This window comes from Microcaecilia unicolor, chromosome 4 (assembly GCF_901765095.1).
Source record: "Microcaecilia unicolor chromosome 4, aMicUni1.1, whole genome shotgun sequence".
Taxonomy (NCBI): Eukaryota; Metazoa; Chordata; class Amphibia; order Gymnophiona; family Siphonopidae; genus Microcaecilia; species Microcaecilia unicolor.
The window spans coordinates 209,753,163-209,777,410 of NC_044034.1; the positions used below are offsets into that span (position 1 = coordinate 209,753,163).

At 42.3% G+C, this 24,248-nt stretch overlaps 1 protein-coding gene across 1 annotated transcript in view; it reads right to left on the reverse strand.

The window, feature by feature from the left end:
• RAB3IL1 (RAB3A interacting protein like 1) overlaps positions 1-23,487 on the reverse strand; it is a 119,714-nt gene extending 96,227 nt beyond the window's left edge. The window contains exons 1-2 of the mRNA XM_030201185.1: positions 23,351-23,487; positions 412-667 (exon numbers count right to left, since the gene is read on the reverse strand). Coding sequence (XP_030057045.1) covers positions 412-667; positions 23,351-23,361 — 267 coding nt within the window. The 5' untranslated portion in view covers positions 23,362-23,487. The remainder of the gene's footprint in view (positions 1-411; positions 668-23,350) is intronic.
• Positions 23,488-24,248: the final 761 nt, after the last annotated feature.

Genomic DNA, 24,248 nt, shown 5'->3' on the forward strand with positions numbered 1-24,248 from the left:
CTCCAACACCCCGGTTAACAACTGGCAAGCCAGGAACCACCTCCCGGCAGATTTTTCTGGAGCTCGAACAAGCTGCAGTCACCCTGCTAGGGGAGATAGAGAATACTGAAGAGGCAGTGGAGCTAGCTGGCCAAGAGGGCACTGTGAAAGTTTGAGTGCTCTCTATCTCCCCTGCTGGTTGATGGACATAACCCATACGTAATGGCTTCATCTGCTTGATGACAAGGAAATGACTGATATTTACCAGACTGGTTTAGGAGGGTAATAACAGCACACAACAAAGAACAGAGTGTGACTGTTTTTCTTGAGGTGTATGTGTGTGTATGTACCTTGTTTTTTCCTGCATAGCAGAAAATATACAATTTTTGTTTAGTTTTTGCCTCTCTTTCACCCCAACCTCTATGACTCTACCTTTTGAGCTTTGAGCAGTTCTTCCTTGAGAATTTCTGAGCCCTTCTCCCTGATCTCCACAGAAGAACTTCGCAGGCGAGAGACATCATAGCACGGTGGCTCATACTGCTGGCTCTCTTCTGTGCTTGGGGCTCCTCTGGACTCGGCTTCCAATAAGCGAGAGCTGCCCCGGTCTTCAGGGGCAGCTGAGGTCTTCCATCCAGTCACCGCCAATGGCTTGTGGAACTGTGGGCTTCCTCCCTTCAGGGCAGACTGGCTGCAAGAAGAAAAATCCTCCATGAGACATACCTTCTGAGATCTCACAACCCCTGTCTGTTCCCACAGTCAGTGCCCATAATACAAAAAAAAAAAAAACAGCTAAGTGAGGAGGCTTTCAAAGGCTTTGAAAGTTCATCTCTGGAATTTAAAAATCACAGAATGTATGGAAGTAAAAAGCATAACCAAGGTTTTAAAAAATGGACATTTTTTTATGGAAGACAAGGCAAAAACTCATGAGGTTTACAGCTAATGATGTTGTTTTCACTGACATTAAGTCTCAGTCAACCACCAGAGTTCAAGGTTATGTAAATATCAATAACCATGCACATTGCTTAAAACATGCAGACAGGCTCAGTTCAATCAATTCTCATTTCTGTGTTCCAAGAACTTAAAGCCTGGATTGTGTTTGCCCCACCCAAACTTTGAGGAAAACAGTCTGACAAAAATCACACTGCTTCTTGGGAATTGTTCTTTTGCTTAAAAAAAAAAAAAAAGCAGTCTATAAGTGAGAATTAACACTGCATTTCATTTTTTTTTAACTGCATTTCATTTTTTTTTAAAAATCACTCAAAAATAAATACAAAATAAAATAATAAAATAAAGTCACACCCACAACAACCCTGGAGGAATCCAAACTACCCCTTCCCCCACCTACTCCTCAACTCCTGGAGACCCATAAATCACTTATTACTCTGCAAATCTACATGTCAGAACCTTTAATTTGGTACCTCACTTGCTTTGAAAGGTTTTAATCCTGTAAGATTGAGGGTGAAGATGACTGCATTTTTAAAAACCTTTATAGTTTTTAAACAAAAGCATCAGAATTAGCAGATCAAGCAAACGACATATTGTGGTTCTTCAATACATTGCCATAACTTAGAAACATGATGGTAGATAAAGGCCAAATGGCCCATCCAGTCTGCCCATCCTCCATAACCACTAACTCTTCCTTTAGTGGAGACGAGGACTGTGACAAAATTTAAGAAAGTGTGGGACAGGCACGTGGGATCCCTTAGGAAAAGGAAGAGTTATTGGTTATGGAGGATGGGCAGACTGGATGAGCCATTTGGCCTTTATCTACCATCATGTTTCTAAGTTATGGCAATGTATTGAAGAACCACAGTATGTCATTTGCTTGACTGTTCCACTAATTCTGATGTTTTTGTTTATAAAAACTAAAAAAGTGGCAGTCTTCACCCTCAATCTTACAGGAATAAAACCTTTCAAAGCAAATGAAGTACCAAATTAAAGGTTCTGACATGTAGATTTGCAGAGTAATATTCACTTGGGATTTATGGGTCTCCAGAAGTTGAGGTACAGGTAGGGGGAGAGGCAGTTTGGATTCCTCCAGGGTTGTTGTGTGTGTGACTTTATAATGTTTATTTTGTAACTATTTTTGAGTGATTTTTTAAAATGAAATGCAGTGTTAATTCTCACTTATAGGCTGCCTTAAACCGCTATTCCCCTTATCCCCAAACAAAACCAGCAGAATGTTTCCCTCCCCCCCCCCCCCCCCCCCCCCCCCCCAATCCCCAGACCGACATATATAGAGTAAAAGAACTTTATCCCACAAAACAGCAGCTAGCAATCAGTCATCCACTTCAAGCCCGGACGGGATCCCATATTTTAGCAAAATCTCTGTCAATTCCAGTTCAGAGCCATTAGCTTAGATAAATTACAATATGACTATTTAATGACTAATCACATAAGCCAAAGTAGGAATGGTCTGCTGCTAGCCATAACAATATAACCCAGCAGTCACCGAGTGAAAGCGCACAACCCAGGTGTTCCAACATTCAATAAAGAGTATGCAAGCTTCTTGACAAGTGTTACCCCTATCATGCCTGCTGTTAAGAGATAAGACTTACACATGCAGATCCACCAGCTATGCAAAAAGGTGCCCTGTTCGCTGCAGTTATGCCAAAAATCTCTCAAGCCAGTGCCATATATGTGCTCACAGTCCAAATGTATAATACCACTTGTACAAAATCTTGTACCCATTCTCCACTATATTACTTGCAATGGAGACTTTAGAAGAGAGCAGGCTGCGAAGATTCTGTGGTGGTTGTCTTCTTCAACGTTAATGAAGAGACCACTTTGATTGTTGATATACATCAACTAGAAGATCAATTTCAGTAGGGATGGAAACAGTGGTGTGCTGGAGCCGGCTCGCACGAGCCGGTTGTTAAATTTTCTTCCGGCTTGCGAGCCGGTTGTTGAAAATAGCGAGCTGGCTCTGGCTCTCCTCCCTCCCTCCAGATCCACCTCACCGCCCGCTTGTTTTTTTAATTCTTCAGGGCAGGCAATCTTGCCTGCCCGCTTCCAGCGCTGACTGTCCTCCCTTGCCGATTCGCGCTTTAAAAATGGCCGCCGAGACTTCAGCTGAAGTCTCGGCGGCCATTTTGAAACGCGAATCGGCAAGAGAGGACAGTCGGCGCTGGAAGTGGGCAGGCAAGACTGCCTGCCCCGAAGAATTCAAAAAACAAGCAGGCGGTGAGGGACCAGATCGGGAGGGAGGAGAAGAATTCGCGAACCAACTTGGGAGGGGGTCGCTGGGTATGGGTGCATGCAGGGCAGGGGAGAGGAGGGTACACTGCTGGACATGGGTGCATGCAGGGCAGGGGAAAGGAGGGTCACTGCTGGACATGGGTGCATGCAGGGGAGAGGAGGGTCACTGCTGGACATCTGGGTGCATGCAGGGCAGGGCAGGGCAGAGGAGGGTCACTGCTGGACATGGGTGCATGCAGGGCAGGGGAGAGGAGGGGAGAGAGAAGAAATGCTGGACATGGATGGAAGGGAGAGATGAGATGAGGGAGGAGATGAGATAAGATGAGATGAGGGGAAAGGAAGAGAGGAGTAAAACTGCACATGGATGAAGAAAATAGGCAGAAGCTGAGGACCAGAAATGAAGAAGAAAGGAGGAAAGAAATAAATGGAAAGGAAGCCCTGGAAATGGAGTTAAGAGGACAGATAGCAGCAGAATCGGATACTGGGCCAGCATGATCAGAAAAACACAGTCACCAGACAACAAAGGTAGAAAAAAAATCATTTTATTTTCATTAGAGTGTTTGGAATATGTTCACTTTGAAAATCAGGTGCTCAACATTAAAAGTTTATATTTATTTACTTATTTATGGCATTTTATCCCACATTAAACATTAATTAGATTGGAACCTGGGACCCCCCCCCCCCCCAGCTAAAGCCAGCTCTGCAATTTTGGGGGGCGCAGAGGGGGACCGGGGAGAGAGCCTGTTGTTAAAAATTTACCTAGATTCAATGTATGCCATATTCATGACTGCTCAATACTCAAAGGGTCCGATAGGGATGAACAAATCTACACATGCCCCATTTCTTAGACAGTAACCTCTAAGTCAGTGAATTCCAGTCCTGGTGGCACTCCAGCCAGTCAGGTTTTCAGGATATCCACAATGAATATTCAGGAGAGATTTGAATGCACTGCCTCCACTGCATGCAAATCTCTCTCAGGAAATATTCATTGTGGATATCCTGAAAACCTGACTGACTGGGGTGCCTCCAGGACCAGGTTTTGGAACCACTGCTCTAAGTGTTTGCTGCATGCATTCTCAGGATTCTGGGCTAGGTGGGCCTTTTCATCTGACTTGTGATGCACATTTTATTCAATTCTATCCATTTATTTATTTGGATTTATCACCTTTTTGAAAAACTTTACCCATGGCAATGTAAAGCAAGAATAAGTTGAACCTAGAAAACAGACAATTACAGCAGTAAAAATATTCAGAAAATAGTGAAATGTAGCATACTATGCCATACTGTCAACACAATATGCAATAAAACATCTTATTAGCCAGCACAGGGTGTAAGCAAATATGACAGAGAGATAACAGTAACAGAAAATAATGGGACTAATTTGAAGAACGTTGCATGTGAAGTCAGAAAGGTGCATGAATATAATCCCAGCTAGGTTGGGAGTGGGTAAGCAAGTACTGCTACAGTATGTGCAGCCGCTGTTAGTCTTTCTGTGTGTGCAACCTGCAAGTTAATTGCTTCTTCCATTGAAGGCTTGAGAGAAGATCCAAGCTTTCACCAGCTTCCTGAAGTAGAGAGTCTTGGGTTGAGCAAAGCCTTTCAGGGAGTGCATTCCAGAGATCAAGGTTTGGGGACTAAAACTGGTAGCTAGCACAAGCCCAGGCTACCTATGCATGATAAGATACTATCACCAACTAGCCCAGGCAGAGATGTCACCAACCCTGAGTTTGAGAAATTACACTGCTGCCACTTGGACATGGCCCCAAATAAAGATGCCACTGCTGCACTGATGAAGTTGCTAGCTTGGGAAGATAGTACGTAGATTGTCTAAAGAGAGAGACTCTGGAACAGGGGTGGGAAACTCAGTTGGGTTTTCAAGTTTCCATAATGGAAGCAGTATATGCAAATCAATCTCATGCATATTCATTGTGGAAATCTTGAAAATCTGACTGGGTTGTGGCCCTCAAGGACTGTGGTTGCCCATCCTTGTTCTAGAGGGACAAAAAAAAACTACAGGAGAAAAAAAAATTCTAGAAGGGGTGAAAGAGCCTGAGGAGAGAAGCAGCTGGATGAAGGAAAATGTCTGCAGTAAGGAGAAAGCAAAAAAGAGAGAGGTGGAAGATGGAAGAAGAGTAAAAACCTGTTGAGAGAAAGCGGGAAGAACTAAGCTAAGGGGAGATAGTTTATCTTTTATTAATTTGATATACTGCCTCTTTCATACACTATTTAGGAGAACAGACTGGAAGGGGGTGGGGGAATATGCAGAGTGTGGGTCTAGAGGGAAGGAAAAGGTTTGAGCAGGAAGGAGGGCAAGAATGGGGGGGGGGGGGCAGGGGGGAGTGCAAGGCGTGTGCCTGTAAGAAGAGAAAAGAAAGGCAAAAACTAAACCACATGTAGCAAAATGATAAAAAGCAAAAAAAAAAAAACCTAACAAGTCAAAAACAGAGAAGATAAAAATAAAATTTCCTGACTCCTAATATGTTTTGGCTGTGCATAAGTTTGCTAAATAGTATTCCACCTCTGCTTGTGTTTTAAATAAATATCACAAAGACTGGACCACTCAACTGTACCTGAACCATCCCAATCCAATCAGATACCATCTAGAGTGGAAGGGTTGTAACTAGGAAATCATGACTGCCTTGGGCACCAGGGCAGCTCTTTACAATCAGTTTGTGAGTCTGTAAATGTGTAAGCTTAAACAGAAAGGGTGATGCCAAAGCAACCCTAACCATGGGCACCATTTTCTCCAGTGACTGCCCTGATCACAGACAACCTGGCACAACGGTCGTTTGTAATCCAACATTTTTCTGGAGTGCAAAATATCACAGTATAGAACTATAATTAAAGACTGCACCATAACTGGGAATGAGGTCACTAAACTATGCACGCCTGAAATCCAGTTTAAAAATGCAGCCCAGTTCTATTTCTCACTCTTTTTGGTATTGTACAGAGAAGGCTCACACATGCATCACAACACAGGAAATCTCTTACAAGAGATCTGAAGGCTGAAATATCCTGATGGTCCACCGAAATACAGTGGTCTCTGGAAACGTTTAAATGGCAGAAACAGAAAGAAATAGTGAGATTTTGAAAGCTGTAAACTTTGCTGAGTGGTGGCATTATTACATAGGGAGGATGTGCTAGTTGGGTTGATTGTATCCTTGTCTGGGCGTTGTCTACTGGCTTGTTTAGATATAAAGGTTTCAGGGGACCCAGAGACCATGGGTGTGTCCTTAATTTTAAAGTAGTTAAGACAGGAAGAAAAATTCTAGCCTTGCACAAACCCTATGAATATTTTACTTGGTCTGGGGTTGTCATCTGGTTCAGTTCCTATGAATATATGGAAGTGAGGGCTTCTTGTTCAAACCATCTAAATGCCACTTCTGAAAGAACTCTGTTCAAAACAATGGAGAATTCTGCACACACTATTTCAAAATTCTGCTAAATTCTGTGGAGGAGTGGCCTAGTGGTTAGGGTGGTGGACTTTGGTCCTGGGGAACTGAGGAACTGAGTTCGATTCCCACTTCAGGCACAGGCAGCTCCTTGTGACTTCGGGCAAGTCACTTAACCCTCATGTATTTGCGCTGCAAAATCATAAGGAAGTAGTACTGTATGGGGGTGAAATATTTCTGTGCATGAAAGAAGAGCAGAAACCAGGGATGATCATATCTAGTAATCTTAAGGTGGCAAAACAGGTAGAAAAAGCAATGGCAAAAGCCAGAAGGATGCTTGGTGCACAGAGAGAAAAATAACCAGCAGGAAAAAAAAGAAGGTGCTACTGCCTCTGTATAAGTCTCTGGTGAGACCATCATTTACAACAGGGTCGCCAAGGGTGGGGGGGCAGGAATTCCCAAGCCCGGCCTCCAAGGGGGGCCCGGCGCTGCTTTCCCATCAGCAAGGCTTCCTGATAGTGGCACAGGCAGCCGAGCAGGCAGAAGGAGGTTGCATTCATTGGTCTCCTGCTCGCGGGTTGTTCATTGTCTTCTCTGGCACTGCAGGTCCTTCTTCCTACCTCGCTCGTCCCTTCTCCTCCTGAATGTGACTACTTCCTCTTTCTACGGCACCGTGGCAAAAAGGGTCTTCAGCAGCAGAAGGCTCAAGAGTTAACTCGATAACCCGGTCCCGACCGGCACACAGAGCAAGCGCAACAGGAGAGAAAGACTGCAGATGCTGAGGTAGAGTTATGTTTGATAGATAAAATTACTTTGGTTGGTGTGTGGGGGGGGGGGGGAGAAGAGTATGGGGGAGCCCTTAAGATTGTTTACTCCAGGCCCAACTTTGTCTCTCACCGACCCTGATTTACAATTCTGGAGACTGCCCCCTGAAAAGATATAAACAGGATGGAGTCATTCTAGGGAACAGCTACTAAAATGGTCAGCAATCTTTTGTCATAAAGCATACGGGGACAGACTTAAAGATCTTAATTAAAAATCTAGAGCCCCATCACCAAATTCATCCCAAACACCCAACTGAGGCAATTATGAAACATAAAGCTTGTTATACTACTACTCTCATTCTACTTTATAAACTGTCAACCTGAGAAAGGCAAGGACAAATCAAACACTCGGGTGGGTGGGTGGGTGTGTGTGTGTGTGTGTGTGTGTGTGTGTGTATATATATATATATATATATATATATATATATATAAAGTATCACATTCCATGTAAAATGAGTTTATCTTGTTGGGCAGACTGGATGGACCATTCAGGTCTTTATCTGCCATCATTTACTATGTATGTTACTATATTGGTTCTCCACAAACTGTTAACCAAGTTCTTTGTTTTACAAAAACTGCAAACCATTTACTTCAGACCCTTGCAACCTAATTCTACACAAACTGGTAACCAAGATCCTTGTTTTACAAAGAACCTATCTACCTCAGACTTTAGAAAGCCACATTGAACCTACCTATAGGTGGGAAAATGTGGGATACAAATGCAGAAATAAATAAATAAAATTTTGTATAGTTTGGATAGACATTTAAATACCTCCATGGCACAAGTGCACATGAGGCAGATCTCTTAAGTGAAAGGAAGCTCTAGAATGAAGGGGCACAGGATGAAGGAGGAAGGGGACAGACTCAGGAGTAATCTAAGGAAATACTTCTTTATGGAAAGAGCGATGGATGTGTGGAACGGACTCCCAGTGGGGATGAATACAAGGACTGTATCTGAATTCAAGAAAGCATGGGACAAGCATCTCTCAGCTTTTCTGGCCGAGTTTTGACTAATTCTGCACAGGTGGGAAATTCTGTTCAAATTCAGCAATGTGCAGAATTCTCCCAGGGAAACAGTTACCAGGGTCAGGAATGAATCTTTCATGCCGAGTATGTGCGGAGGCAGTGCACATGTCATCTCACTCAGCAAATCTTACAGTTCTATGGCAGCAGGAAAACCAAATTCTAAACAATCCATTTCCTCTCATTCAGAGCAGAGAGGCAGGGGGAGCATTCCTGGGGCCTAGTTCCTGTCACAGATAACAGGTCCAAGGGTTTTCCAGGAAAAATCATTCCACCACAAACAGTGTGGCAGATTTCACTGGACTTCAGTGTTTTGTTACTATTTCTGCTTCACTAAATCTCCTGTAACATTCTCCCATCCCATGTCCCATGTCTCTTTCTGGTCTTAGGGGCTGCTCTCTGAACAGGTTGAGCTGAGGGGAAATATGATAGAGGTCTATAAAATAATGAATGGAGTGAAACGGGTAGACATGAATCACTTATTTCCTCTTTCCAAAAATACTAGGACTAGGGGGCACGCAATGAAGCTACAAAGTAGTAAATTTAAAACAAATCTGAGAAAATATTTTTTCACTCAATGTGCAATTAAACTCTGGAATTCGTTGCCAGAGAATGCGGTAAAAGCAGTTAGCTTAGCAGGGTTTAAAAAAGGTTTGGATAGCTTCCTAAAAGTAAAGTACATAAGTCATTATTAAGATGGACTTGGGGAAACCCCACTGCTTATTTCTAGTATAAGTAGCATAAAATGTATTGTACTGTTTTGGGATCTTCTAACCTGGATTGGCCACTGTTGGAAACAGGATGCTGGATGGACCTTCGATCTGTCCCAGTATGGCAACACTTAAGTTCTTATTAGTTGAACCATGTCAGCCATGGAATGTGCAGTAATGTGCTGTGTACAGTACAGTGAAGTCACACACTGTCACGGCCACCACTATGTCCCAGTCCCTCTACGCACCCAGCGGGGGGCTGCAGGCAGACCACACAGCCTCATGGCAGCGCTAGCGTGTCAGGCCCGCCGAATCCTCCACGTTGTAATGTACTATCTTGGCAGCCAGTCCCCTAGGCTTGCCCACACTCCCCCCTCCCCCGCACCTTTTCTAGGGGCCGGCTGAACCTGGAACATGCTGATGACATCAGCACGAATGGAAAACATGCCTACGCGTATTCTATAAACCGCACCTAATAGAATACGCATTGCTCCATCCATATGCCTAAAATTTAGGTGCAGTCATTTACACCAATGAAAAGCTGGTGTAAATGCCCACAATTAACTTTAGGCACAGAACAGATTATTCTATAACACTGCGCGTAAATTTTAGGAAAGTCCATGCTCCTCCCATGATCACACCCACTTTTGAGATCCACATGGTAAAATTTACATGGACTACTTTATAGAACACACTAAGTAGTGCACGTAAATTCTAATTAGTGCCAATTAGTGCCAAAAATTGCTTAACATCCAATTATCGGCACTGATTGGCTTGTTGGTTAACTGAATTGTGCATGCAAATCAGAATATGCTCAAATTTGCATGCACAACTCTAGTCACATTAAATAAAATTTGCAGGAATGTGTATATTAACGTGTGTTCTGTGCGAGCTAAGACCTCTTTTCCTTTGCTGTTTTTTTTAGAAATGCTTGTCATTCTGCTCTGCACATGCTGCCCAGATCCTCTGATTTTTTTCATACTTCGCCCTTTCACTCTTTTTCATTTTTTTTCACTTCTCTCTAACTCTCCTGTGAACTCATTCTCTTTATTTTTTTCTTTCCATCTCTTTTTCTTCCTCTCCTTTATTTTCATCTGCTCTTTGTCTCCCTGCTCTGCACTCATTCCACCTTTTTTCTACTCTCTCCTTGTGTTCCCCCGTATTCTATATCACAAAGTGTCAAACCCAAAGCCCATGAGCAGTGCCTGGACCAGCAAGTACTGGCATGCAGCCCTCGCTGCTGCTCCTGACTCCTCATCCCAGGTCACCTTGCAAGCATGGTATACAGCTGTGTCACAGACATGATAGTTTTCAATAGCATTACACAAATCCCTAATTATAGAAAGCTTGTGCCCAAACAGCTCATTTTCGAAGCACTTCCAAAGTTCCACAGATTACTATGTAACTTTGCAAGTCCAAGTGCTCTGAAAATATGCCTCCAAATTTCCAACTAACGCACAAATTTGCACACTCAGATTATAAAATAAGTCATGCACATAACCTAATTGTTTATGGCAAGGGAGACTTTGGCTAGAAGGAAAGAACTAATGATGTTTAAGTCAAAAGTTCTGGCTCTAGAAGCCACCTTCTTTATCAAATTTCCCTGCAAATGTATTATATTATTTGAATCAAGTACATATCTCTTTTTTGACCCCAAGAAACTTAAAGATTTTGTTGAAAGTAGAGAACGAATGAAAGAACTCCCTGGAGCTGTCTCAGGGGATAATGTTGTAGCCTGATTGCAATATTGGTGGACCTTCTGCTCTTGGTATGGGGAAAACTTGTTATATGTTTTCTTTCATTATATCTTTTTTGTTTCTTATTAATTTTACCTTGTTCTTGGATCTCAAATATTGTAGATAAAACGTTAGACTACAATTTCCTTTTCTTTTATTGAAGATTTGTAAAATAATATCTAAGTTTTCTACATTTATTGTTTATATGAATGTAAAATGATAAAAAATTTAATAAAGACAATTAAACAAACTAATTGTTTAATTGGATGCTAATAGGCCTTAACCACTAGGTTATAGGTGTTAATTCGTGCTAACTGGCTCCAATTAGCTTGCATGTATAACTGCCCTTTAGTATTCTATAAACAGCACGCACAAAATCCAGAGTGTGCACTTGCAAGGGGGAGGTGACTTGCAAGGGGCATAGGTGAGACAAAGGCATGCCCAGGATTGGCACACACAGGTCATACAATACTATCACTTATGCGCGTAACTGACATCAGTTCGGTATATGCAATGACAAGCTATTGAGCTGGCATAAGTGAGCACACCTAAAGTTATGTGCACAAATAGGGACTTACACCAGTATCTTATAATAGCAATTACATGCATAATTGTCATTGTAGAACAGGCGCTTACCCCCTAATTCTATGAGGAAACAAAAACTGTTTGTGCAATTTAAATGAACAAGGTAATTAGTGCCAATTGGCTTTTTAACAAGTATTGGTACTAATTACATTTAATTAGAATTTATGTGTGATCTGAAAAAGGAGGCACAGAAATTGGAAGGTCGTGGGCGGAACAAGATACACGTTTCAGTTAGTACAAATGGTCGCGCCTAAAGTTAAGCATGATTCCCTGTCATAAGCGTTATTCTATAAACTGCACCTATCTTTAAGCGTGGCTTATAGAATAGCGCTTTCTTCAGCGTCATATATAGAATTTACCCCTTAGGGCGCACTATCCTGGTGGAATTAGAAAAGGTTCAAAGAAGCGCGACCAAAATGATAAAGGGGATGGAACTCCTCTCATATGAGGAAAGGCTAAAGAGGTTAGGGCTCTTCAACTTGGAAAAGAGACAGATGGGGGGAGATACAACTGATGTCTACAAAACCCTGAGTGGTGCATAACAAGTAAATGTAAATTGATTTTTTTTAACTCGTTGCAAAAGTACAAAAACTAGGGGACACTCAAGGAAGTTACATGGAAATACTTTTAAAACAAATAGGAAGGAATATTTTTTCACTCAATGAATAGCCACGTTCCAGAACTCTTTGCCAGAGGATATGGTAACAGCAATTAGCGTATCTGGGTTAAAAAAAAGGTTTGGACAAGTTCCTGGAGGAAAAGTCCATAATCTGCTATTGAGACAGACATCGGGAAGCCACTGCTTGCCCTGGGATTTGTAGCATGGAATGTTCACAAATAAACAATCTGCAACGAGTGTGTAGTTATAACAAAGAAACTATCAAACACATCACTCCAATATAGTGTCACACTGGGGATTCAGATCTGAAGGATAAAATATATTAAATTTTAGCATGGAATGTTGCCATGATTTGGGTTTCTGCCAGGTACTTGTGACCTGTCTTGGCCACAGTTGGAGACAGAATACTGGGTTAGATGGACCACTGGTCTGACCTAGTATAGTTACTCTTATGTTCTTATCCTATGTTCTTAACTTTAGGTGTCCTTTTGAGAATTACCTCCATAGCTTGCAGGACGTAGGAGGGGGCCACCTTCACATAAATGTGATACCCGCCAGCAAGCCTTCTCAGGAGTAGCCCCTGTGCTCTGGAATTTACTCCTAGAGGGGCTACGTATAACTCAGGACTATCTACTTCAGGAAGGAGGTGAAAGCCTGGCTCTTCTTCCAAGCCTTTAATACACAGGGTGACTGACTATACACTCATTCTGCATCTGGACTAGCTTCCTACACATACTGTAACTTATCCTGACTCTGTACCACGCATCTTGTTCCCATCATATATCTGCACTTGGTCCCTCAGTTTTATGGTAAACTGTATTGTAGAAAATCATTAGTATCATACAACAAACATGTGGATGTCACAATATACATTCCTTACAAAACCAAACTGACAGAAATCACCAATGAAATCAAGCTCGGCCTGAACATCATGGATTCATGGGCAAATGCATTTCAACTAAAACTCACTGTCTCATCCTCTCATCCCAACACAGCGTGGACATCCCCACAAGTATCAACACCCCAGATCACACCCTTCCTATCTCAGACAGCTTGAAAATCCTCGGCATTACAATGGACCGTAACTTAACCCTAGAGAGCCAAGTGGCATCCACAACAAAGAAAATGTGTCCACTCAATGTGGAAACTCAAACTCGTGAAGCAATTCTTCTCGAGGGACACATTTCGCAACCTGATACAATCAATGGTACTAAGCCACTTAGGTTACTGCAATGGAATTTATGCGGGATATAAAGAACAAACCTTAAAGAAACTTCAGACCGCTCAAAACACGGCAGCTAGGTTTATATTTTGTAAAACGCGATTTGAAAGCGCAAAACCCCTCCGCGAAAAACTACACTGGCTCCCAATCAAAGAACACATCGCCTTCAAAATCTGCACCCTGGTTCACAAAATCATCTACGGAGACGCCCCGAGTTACATGACAGACTTGATCAACTTACCAATTAGAAATGCATCCGAATCACCACGATCTTATCAAATCTGCACTTGCCAAGCTGCAAAGGACTTAAATACAAAACAACTTACGTATCTAGTTTTGCCTACATAAGCACACAACTGTGGAACGCATTACCAAAAGCCTTGAAAACGACATACGACCACCTAAACTTCCGGAAATCACTAAAAACCAACCTGTTTAAAAAGGCATACCCTACCGATCCAACTTAAATGCCTAATCTCTGAAACACAACCAAACTAAAGCACGTAATGGACATAACACAACTCTCCCATTCTTCGATTCCGTAATGTGGCTGTGCCACATGAACTTGATCTTACCACAACATCACCCTGTATTTGTTCACACCGGCGCCTGCAAAGGCCTCTCCGGTACTATGTAAGCCACATTGAGCCTACAAATAGGTGGGGAAATGTGGGATACAAATGTAACAAATAAAATAAATAAAGGTGAGCTGGTTGATATTGTGTATCTGGATTTTCAGAAGGCGTTTGACAAAGTACCTCATGAAAGACTCCAGAAGAAATTGGAGAGTCATGGGATAGGAGGTAGTGTCCTATTGTAGATTAAAAAAAACAGAGTAGGGTTAAACAGTCAATATTCTCAATGGAGAAGGGTAGTTATTAGGGTTCCCCAGGGGTCTGTGCTGGGACCACTGCTTTTTAACTTATTTATAAATGACCTAGAGATGGGAGTAACTAGTGAGGTAATTAAATTTGCTGACAACACAAAGTTATTCAAGGTCATTAAATTGCGGGAAGATTCTGAAAAATTACAAGCGGACCTTACAAGACTGGGAGACTGGGCATCTAAATGGCAGATGACGTTTAATGTGAGCAAGTGCAAAGTGATGCATGTGGGAAAGAGGAACCCGAATTATAGCTACGTCATGCAAGGTTCACGGACCAAGAAAGGGATTTAGGTATCGTCGTTGATGATACGTTGAAACCTTTTGCTCAGTGTGCTGCGGCAGTTAAGAAAGCAAATAGAATGTTAGGTATTATTAGGAAAGGAATGGAAAACAAAAATGACGTTATAATGCCTTTGTATCACTCCAGGGAGCAACCGCACCTCAAATATTGTGTTCAATTCTGGTCACCGCATCTCAAAAAAAAAAGATATAATGGAATTAGAAAAGGTGCAGAGAAGGGTGACAAAAATGATAAAGGGGATGGAACAACTTCCCTATGAGGAACGGCTAAAGCGGCTAGGGCTCTTCAGCTTGGAGAAAAGGCGGCTGAGGGGAGATATGATAGAGGTCTATAAAATAATGAGTGGAGTTGAACAGGTAGATGAGATGCGTCTGTTTACGCTTTTCAAAAATACTAGGACTGGGGGCATGCAATGAAGCTACAAAGTAGTAAATTTAAAACGAATCAGAGAAACTTTTTTCTACACTCAACTTGTAATTAAACTCTGGAATTCGTTGCCAGAGAATGTGCAGTTAGCTTAGCAGAGTTTAAAAAAAAGGTTTGGACAGCTTCCTAAAGGAAAAAGTCCATAGACCAATAATAAATTGGACTTGGGGAAAATCCACTATTTCTGGGATAAGCAGTATAAAATGTTTTGTACTTTTTTGGGATCTTGCCAGGTATTTGTGACCTGGATTGGCCACCGTTGGAAACAGGATGCTGGGCTTGATGGACCTTTGGTCTATCCCAGTAAGGCAGTACTTATGTACTTTTATCTATGTTAGTTGAATGTTCTAATTCATGTTTATTAGGTGTATCATTAGTTATATGCTAATTGTATTATCTCTCTGGTATTTGAATTCCAGTGCCGTTAAAAGTGTATATTTTTTTTACACAGTTTCACGGTAGTTCTATTATTAGGTTGCAATTTACCATTGTCAAGTTTGCATAATTTATTGTATTTATGTTTATACTTGGTTATTTTAGTCTTGTTATGCTGTTAACAAAATTGTAAGTTTCAACTGTACCTGCTGTACACCACACCTAAGGTGAATCTCTTCATAAAGGTGGTTAATAAATCCCAATAAATAAATTAAATAAATGTTGTGGGTACTAATGTCAATTCATTCACCCTTCCCCATTGCCACTATGGCTTCCTTACTTACCCTGTCCCCATCAAAGTAGGTAGGGAAACTATACTGTCTCAGCCTGGTCAATGGCTGTTTTGCATGGCTATATTTCTAAATTTATCTTCAGCAGTACCATACATATTTTATATAAGACTTGATGCTCATCAAGTTCCTTCCCCATCACATTTTTGTTTTACGTGCTTGGGTTTTGCTTATGCCTTTTCAGTTGTAGCTCATGGTGAGTTCTATTAAGGTGCAGTGGGTATCCTTCTGTCCCCGGAGTGCTTACAATCTAATTATGCACCTGAGGCAATGGAAGGTTGTGACTTGCCCAAGATCACATGGAGTCACAGCAGGATTTGGACCAGACTGGCCTGGTTCTCTGCCTGACACTCTAGCCTCTAAACCTATATAATCAGTAGGTCACTGTTCCACTCATTAAGTAGGATCCTACTAGCCTTATAGATCAGATTAAGCAAATGTGCTTTGTCCAGACTGAATACTGTTGCTGCAGTGGGTAAAATGAGATTCCCCATTATTGCTACATCTTTTACGTCTATACCTAAGCTGAAAAGAACAGACTCGCCATTTTCTAGCCAGCTGGTGTTGAGTACAAGAACCTGCTAGGCCCCAAAACAGGGTTGCACAGCCTCAGAGATTTGGAAAGAAGAGAGGGGGAAACAGCAGCCAACCTCATCACCAGCTGGCCCAATCACCATGCACCAGTATGAAAAAAAAAACTGTAATCTGTTCTTATACCAACAGTAAATGTAAATGCAATACAAATCCAAAAACCTAGATGCCAGAAACTCGGATCATCTGAGAATCTGGACACACAAAATTGAGAAATCCGGGGCCCCCGAGAAGCCAGACTCTTTGAACCTCAAACCTTTTCTGGTAAATGCAGTTGTAAAAACACTGGTACAAGACCATTTTCCTGGGTGCATCGTTCCTAGATCTGCCGGTCCCATTCCCTCTGACGCAGGAAGTTTATGTTATAGGGGACACAACCAGCAAATCTAGCAACACGCCCAGGGAAATGATCACAAGCCTGCACCTTTACAGTTGTGACTGAGGACAGCAGCAAGAGGGTAAGTGGAAGGGAGGGGAAATACTGTAGAGAAGACATTAAAATTGGGATGCAGAACAGTACTGTGAATCTGTGCTATTAAGGCTGGGAACGCTTGGAATCTTGAGTGGAAGCTGAACAAATAGACCCTAGAGGAGTCAATGAGACGTAATATTTAAGTTTCTTTGTACGTTTTTCCTGTAAATATACCCATGTCAATAAATGAAGCATTCTGTATTTGTTAATAACTCAACAAAATTTGCCTGTTCAACTCTTTATTTTTCCTTACATATGAATTTTAAAGAACTGTCTGAGAACCTGGACTGACCCAATCCCCAAGCAATCTGGATTTTTGGGCTTCTACTGTATGAAAGTTTGCTCTCTTTTACCTTTCTACAGCTTTGTCATTTGCTCCCTTGGCCACTTGAGGTATTCTTGTTTCTAGTATGCCCAACCCTGAGTTTGACACTTGTGCTATATCATATTCATTTGCCCTTCTGCTACGGTGATATCTTTTTATTTATTTGGATTTTGCTCACACCTTTTCATAGTAGCTCAGGGTGAGTTACATTCAGGTACACTGAATATTTCTCTGTTCCTGGAGGGCTTACAATCTCAGTTTGTTCCTAAGGCAATGGAGGGTTAAGTGACTTGCCCAAGATCACAAGGAGCAGCAGTAGGATTTGAGCCAACCACCTCTGGATGTCAAGACCAGTGCTCTAACCACTAGGCCACTCCTCCACTCCACTTTTATGTGACCAATAAGAACAAGGTAGCACAAAAGTTTCCTTCAGAGAACAAAGTATGATACCAGGTTCTGGAGACATGGGAACTCCCTCAGAGAGGGTGTATTATGACCAATTATCAGATCAAGTGAAGGATGGAGGTATCAGAATTGTTATGAACAGTGTTAAGATGATACTTCACCAGCACAGTCAGGAGTCCAATGCCTCCATTCAAGCCACTATTTTTTTCAATGAATAAAGGGCTTGTTTTCACTCTGTCTGAGGTACATTTCTTGCACTGTACTTCATGTTGTGCTCTGTCAAAAACTTATCTGCACTATGGCAGTTAAACCTACAGTCCCCTTACCTACCATGCAAACAAATTTCTGCACTGAACCTTTTCCCACATCATGCATTCAGTAACAAGCGCACACATGCCTCATTAAGCGAGTGCTTCTGCCCACAGTAGCTTTTTGCATCAGTCCTAAGGAAGCAGCAGTGGGGCCACCACAGGAAAGGCAGAAGCTGTGCTTTTACCATCCCTGCACTACCTCTGCTGTTCACTTTGGATTTAATAAATTGATAAAGGGAAAGAGTCAGAGAAAGTCAAGATGAGTGATGGTTTATAATGGGTCCTGGCAGTGTCTGCTGGATATCTCTTTGCACATTACAGGCCTTGGGAGGTGAGAGAGAAATCTTGGGGGAGCAGAATATGTAGCTAATGGACAAGGAAGCAAAGTGTCCTATGGGGAAGTCTGCATACAGATCGTCAGGGTGAGTATCCTAAACTAGTGTTTCCCAAGTCCAGTCCTGGAGTACCCCTTGCCAGTCAGGTTTTCAGGATCTCCACAATGAATATGAATGAAAGAGATTTGCATTTAATGGAGGCAGTGTATACAAATCAAGTTCATGCATATGCATTGTGAATATCCTGAAAACCTGACTGACAAAGGGTACTCTAGGACTGGACTTGGAAAACACTGTCCTAGACTCAAACAATATATTACACTGAACTATATAAACATGCCACATATAACATGTATTAGTGAACAGGCCAGTAAAACAAAGACAGAATCCAAGCATGCTTAGAACAGTACTACATGCGCAGCAGAGAGAACAGACAAGATAAAGAAAGCAATGCTTCTTGGTTTAGGAATAGAACAAACATGCACTCATCTATCCAAGAATGGCTAATTTGAATTGTACAGCAAGACCACAAAAACAGCATCAAGCTCCTGGGGAGAAGTGGAAAGGTTCAGCAGAAGGGCGTGGTGGCACAGCTTTGCAATACTGACCTCACTGTTAACTGGTTAAAAGCTAAACACCCTCGATGCAAACAATTTGAAATACCAAAACACACCACTTCCCCTAGTGTTCTCTCAGTCTTCACCTGGTTTGCCTTGTATCTGTCACTCAGCGCTTGTGCTTTTTCTACACTGAATCCTGCTAAGTAACCCAAACATATATATTTGATTCCACTGGAAAAGGTATCTAGTAATAGTACCTATAGTACAAAAACACTGATAAACAACGAATTCTTTTTGTACCCTCAAAGAACCCCTAACTGATAAACAGGGCAGTAATAACAGCAAGGAAAGGTGACTGAAGAAGGGACCTCTGCAGTCTCAAATGATCACATAGTACCATGTGGTGTTTAGTGGCCCTGCTGGGCAAGATATGAGAACCTGCAAAAAATGTTACTTTGTCCAGGACCGCAATGGCTACTAGAACTTTTCACAGTAGGAGGGCCACATGTGAAGAATGGGCTTATATGGTCTCAAAAGCAAATGTGTAAATTGGACCCACAAAAAGAATCACTGACAGCAAAAAAAAAAAAAGTTTGCACAGGAAGAGAACAGGTTACTGATCCACTAAATTACTCTCCCTTACTCACTGGGGTAAGTGACCCTGCCAAACACCCTTCCTGCAAACACCAGCCCTATAATGAGTTGAGAGAAAACAGGCATCTCATAAATGTTCACACTAATCTTCAGTCTCTGTCTGCTCCAACAACTTGCCTTCTCTCTTCTTTCTGCTCCTTTCAGTATCCACTAATGCACTGCTTTTCAACTCAGTCCTGGAGGCAAACCCAGCCAGTCAGATTTTCAGGATATCCACAATGCGTATGCATGAATTTGCATACAAAAATTTGCATGCACTGCCTCCTACCTCATGTATATTCACTGTGATATCCTACTACTACTAATCATTTATATAGTGCTACTAGACATACGTAGCACTGAACACATTATATACAGGTACTTTCTCTGTCCCTGTAGTGCTCACAATCTTAAGTTTTTTGTACCTGGGGCAATGGAGGGTTAAGTGACTTGCCCAAGGTCACATGGAGATGCAGTGGGAATTGAACCCAGGTTGCCAGGGTCAAAGCCCACTGCACTAACCAGACTGGCTGAGTGTGCTCCAAGGACTGAGATGAGAACCCCTGCACTAGTTAATTCCTCTCACCAATCCTCCCTCTACCTCCCAGTGGTCTTCATTCCCAGTCCTCCAAGGTAACTAAAATGAGATTTGCAAACAATGGGACTCTTCTATGCATATTCAATGGAGATATCCTGAAAACCAGACCAGTTGCTGGCCCTCAAGGGCTTTAAATGAAGACCAAGGCTCCCCTAACCTCCCCCCCCCCCCCAATTTGTTTCTTTCCCTCGTAGAGCTGACAATACTAAAAGACATAACCTGGTACCTGGATAGGTCAAGGACACATTGAATAGGTTCAATTATATACCCCGACTCCACAATTTCTTAAAACTCATTCCAAAAAAAAAAGGAGAGAGGAATTTAATAATTGGCTGTTGGTGGATCCAAAGTGGGTGCATGTACCTAACGTGTGTTTGTTCTTCTCTAATCCTGCATTATTTTCCACTCTATGCCGCAGTGAAGAGGCAAGTTCTGTGTTCAGACCTCTCAGTAGGCAGCTACCCACACTGAGCTCCAAAAATTCTTTCATGAGAAGAACCAAGATTCAGCAAGTTTGGTCAGAGAATTGCCTGGTTGAAACGTCGGGAGAGTCTTCTGCCTCTCTAGAACTTTATGTTACTCTGAGCCCTGACCGGAGAGGTCCCCCCACTCCTCCTCCACAGCCGCAAAGCAGTGGTTTACCAGTAACAGCACTTGCAGTACCCATGCCAGGAAGTGCACAGGACAATCCTCTGCAAGAGGGTCTGGAACTAGACAGTGAAAGTGGGAACCCTGTGTCAAGAGGCCCTCTTGAAGAGGATGCAATGGCTTTATCCAAAGTTCAAGGAGGTATATTTGCCAGAGTTTTGTGCATTATATACTGCTCCAATGGTGCCTGGGACTACCTTGCCAGCATTTATTTTGAATAAGCCAGCTGAGGTGACCCTGGATAATATCTGGCAATTAATTTCTGATCTAGATAAGATTTTGTATCCTAGAGTACAAGTTCTAGAGCAAAATGTGCAGCAGTTGGAACAAAATGTTGATAAGGATGTTTCTAATATAACTTTGTCAAACTGAGTTGAAAATCTTGAGAAGGATGTGTCTATGAGAAACAAATATGAAATGCTTGAAAATTTCTCTAGATGTAATCTTGAAATCTTGAATCTTCCTCAAGTATTTACAGTTTCTCCTAGAAATATATGGAAATGCTATTTGAAGGAAACTCAATATCTCTGAAGGAAAAAAAAAGTTACCCTCTTTTTCTCAAGTTTATTATTTACCTTCTAAGACACTACTCAACAAAATTTGGTTCCAACTACATCTAATTTAGATATTTCAGTTGTTTTGGAGTCTTCAGACAATGACACAGCAGTTCCTGCTACATTGATTGCTACAGTAGCTCTTACAACTTCATCAATCAGCCTTTGTATTTTAGAAATAGAGAAAAGACTTTTTTGGACCTTAAGATCAGAATATTGCTTGACTTTTCTAGAGAAAGGGAGAAGCATTGAAGGCAATTTTTTTACTTTTGAGGCCACGTGTCCTTCAGATAGGTGTTACCTTCTTTTTAAAGGTACCCTTGCAAGTATGTCATCAGACACCAATCTCTTACGTTTGTCTTTTTTGACCCTTCCCATCTTACAACCATTTTTTTAGCAACCAAGTGCCCAGCAGGTGAGCCACAGCAAGTAGCTGTGGGTTCTGATTAGTTTATTTTTAATCCTGTTTTCACCTGCTGATATAATTTGCCCTATTAAGATTTTTCTTAAGTTCTCCTAAATGTATTTTTGGATCCATACTTTGTGGACTTGAGTGATTTGTTTTCTTCTGTTACATTTGTATGCTTTGTGGTAATAATATTATGATTTGGATTTAAATTTTCCTATTTGATCACTTTTCTGTACAAGTGTCTATTGCTTGGTTGTATATTGTAAAATTCACAAATATTTTTTTTTAAAGAGAGTTCACTTTATAGGCTAGTAAGAAGGATAATAAGCGGTCATGGTGAGAGTAATTCTTTGCAAGGCATGGAAGAATGGACAATAGTAGTTTAAGACATAGCTTCCTTTTATAGTTAGTTAGCTCTGTGATTTAGGTAGCGGTAGATGGGTTCCTTGATAGGATTAAGATGTCTAGGGACAATGTATTCACTGTTATGTTTATTTGAAACTCGAACAAATTGCAAAATAAAAAAATTAAGAGAGAGTTCAAATCCGGCTGCAGCTCCTTGTGATCTTAGGCACTCACTTAGCCCTGGTACAAAAGTTAGATTGTGAGCCCCCCCAGGGACAGAGAAATACCTAATGGACTTGAATGTACCTTGGGTACTAGTGAAAAAAGTGAGTTAAATCCAAATAAATACAATAATCTAATAACAACTCAGAACCACCCCAAAATCTCAGCATAAGCACAGTAGTAAACCCTTCAGATTTGTCCATTTACAGTGCTTTAAAAATACACTTTTTTTTTCATGTCTCTAGTTTCACATCATGTTCAGTACTTAAGAGTCCATCACACAGAAGAACTAAGCTTCCAGCAATACCAGACCTTTACACTAAAGCCAGAAAGGTAATATTCCTCGTATAATCAGCTTGGCATGTCAGTTCCACACCACTGCTGTAACTCTCAGCATTAATGCCGGGTTTTGAAAAGTTCGTATACTGAACAAGGCTGGCATTAGCGGTCCTCAGCCTGCTTGTAACTGAAGAGGGCACACCCTGCTGGCAGGTATTGGAGTCCCTCTCAAATGTCTGCCTTGTCCCCTTGCATGTGCAACACCAGATCTAGTACTAAAAGGCAAACAGCAGCACATATTAAGAAAAAAATGACACCCAGCAAGCACAGCCAAGGCCTATTGTGTGCCATTTGACAAATATAGCGAATTGCTTCATTGAAAGTTCAGTTGGAAGATTTCAGGCGCTGGGTTTCTTTTGGAGTAATTGACAAAGAGCGGCAAGGGATACCCAGCATACTGCATAGCAAGCAAGCCTTGGCAGTTTAGCGCTATTCAAACACCGTGACAAAGTTAACTCCAAGACTTGTGCTCCCAATGATACATGGCATGCTTTGCCAGACCTCTGCAGTTTCCATCTATTCAGTGACAAAGTTAACTTCAAGACCTCTTGTGTCCCCAGTGATACATGGCATGTTGTGCCAGCCCTCTGGTATGTACCACCTCGGACCGGTTCGCCAGTATCCCGCATAACTGGCAATTCAACACCTGGCGCACGTTGCCAGTCCAAGAATGACGCCAAGAAACACATGGCAGAAAACCAGGCACCAAACATATGTGCTGAAGCGGCCGCAAAGAGCTCACGTGTCAGGCTGCCGGCGGGTCTGGGTCCGCCCCTCCCCCGATAAACGACAGCAGAATTTCTAACACCAGGGAACATAGAAACAAGGTGCACGATGAACGTCTGCCAGTTACGCTCGGGCTTGCGGCAATTCTGGGGCTCTTTTACTGAGTCGGTGGAAGAAAGCGGCTGCACGCGCTGAGAAGAGCGAACAGAACTCACTCACCCCCCCCCCCCCCCCCCCCCGAACCTGCTTACCCTCTCCACATGCTTCCCGGCTCACAGTGGGACAGCCGCCTCCATCAGCCGGGACCGCGTCGCAGCCTCAGCCTCCCTCCGCCCGAACCCGGGGGACTTGGCTCACGTGACTCGCAGCGGCTGCAGCTCGGCCCCTCACTCACTCACTCCAGCAGTCACGTGACGCCCACGCGCTTTTCTGCAACGCCCGCATTCCTGTTAGCTTTCCTTATGCGCGCAGTCAGATACGGGACTATGCGGCATGCGTTCTCATTCACAATCATGTGATCACATACAGGCATAGATTTTCTAAACATGCATATGTACACAAACACCAATGCTCTGCAGGCTGCATAGAGACTCACAGCACACACATGCACCATTGTAACAGGCCATACACATCCGCAAACTTCTATCCAGCTGTCAGCTGCACGACGGCTCATTCAAGCATTTGACATCTTTGCCACCGTTTTTCTCTATGAGAAATACATCCATATCCCTTAACGTTTCTGCTAGTGAAATGCTACGCAGACATACACGTATACAGATTTGTAAAGATGCAAGTGCATACCATAGGGCATGTCCCAAGATTCACATATCACATATACAAAAAAGAGGAAACTACCACAACTAGCACCATAGATACACACATGGGTGTTAGTTAGCCCTTAAAATGTGCAAATAGCATGTACAGTTAGAATGTATGCAAACCTAGCCCCACTCAGAAGAATGGAATAAAACCAGTTGGAGACAAAAACTGAGATGAACATGAAACTAATCCCCCCCCCCCCCCCCCCCATTCTATGTGACTGAACTTGTGTTACTTAACAAGACAATCAGTGCCAATAATTGCCACTTAAGCAATTATTGATACTAATTGGTATTAATTAGAACATCCACACACAACTTGCTAAGTGTT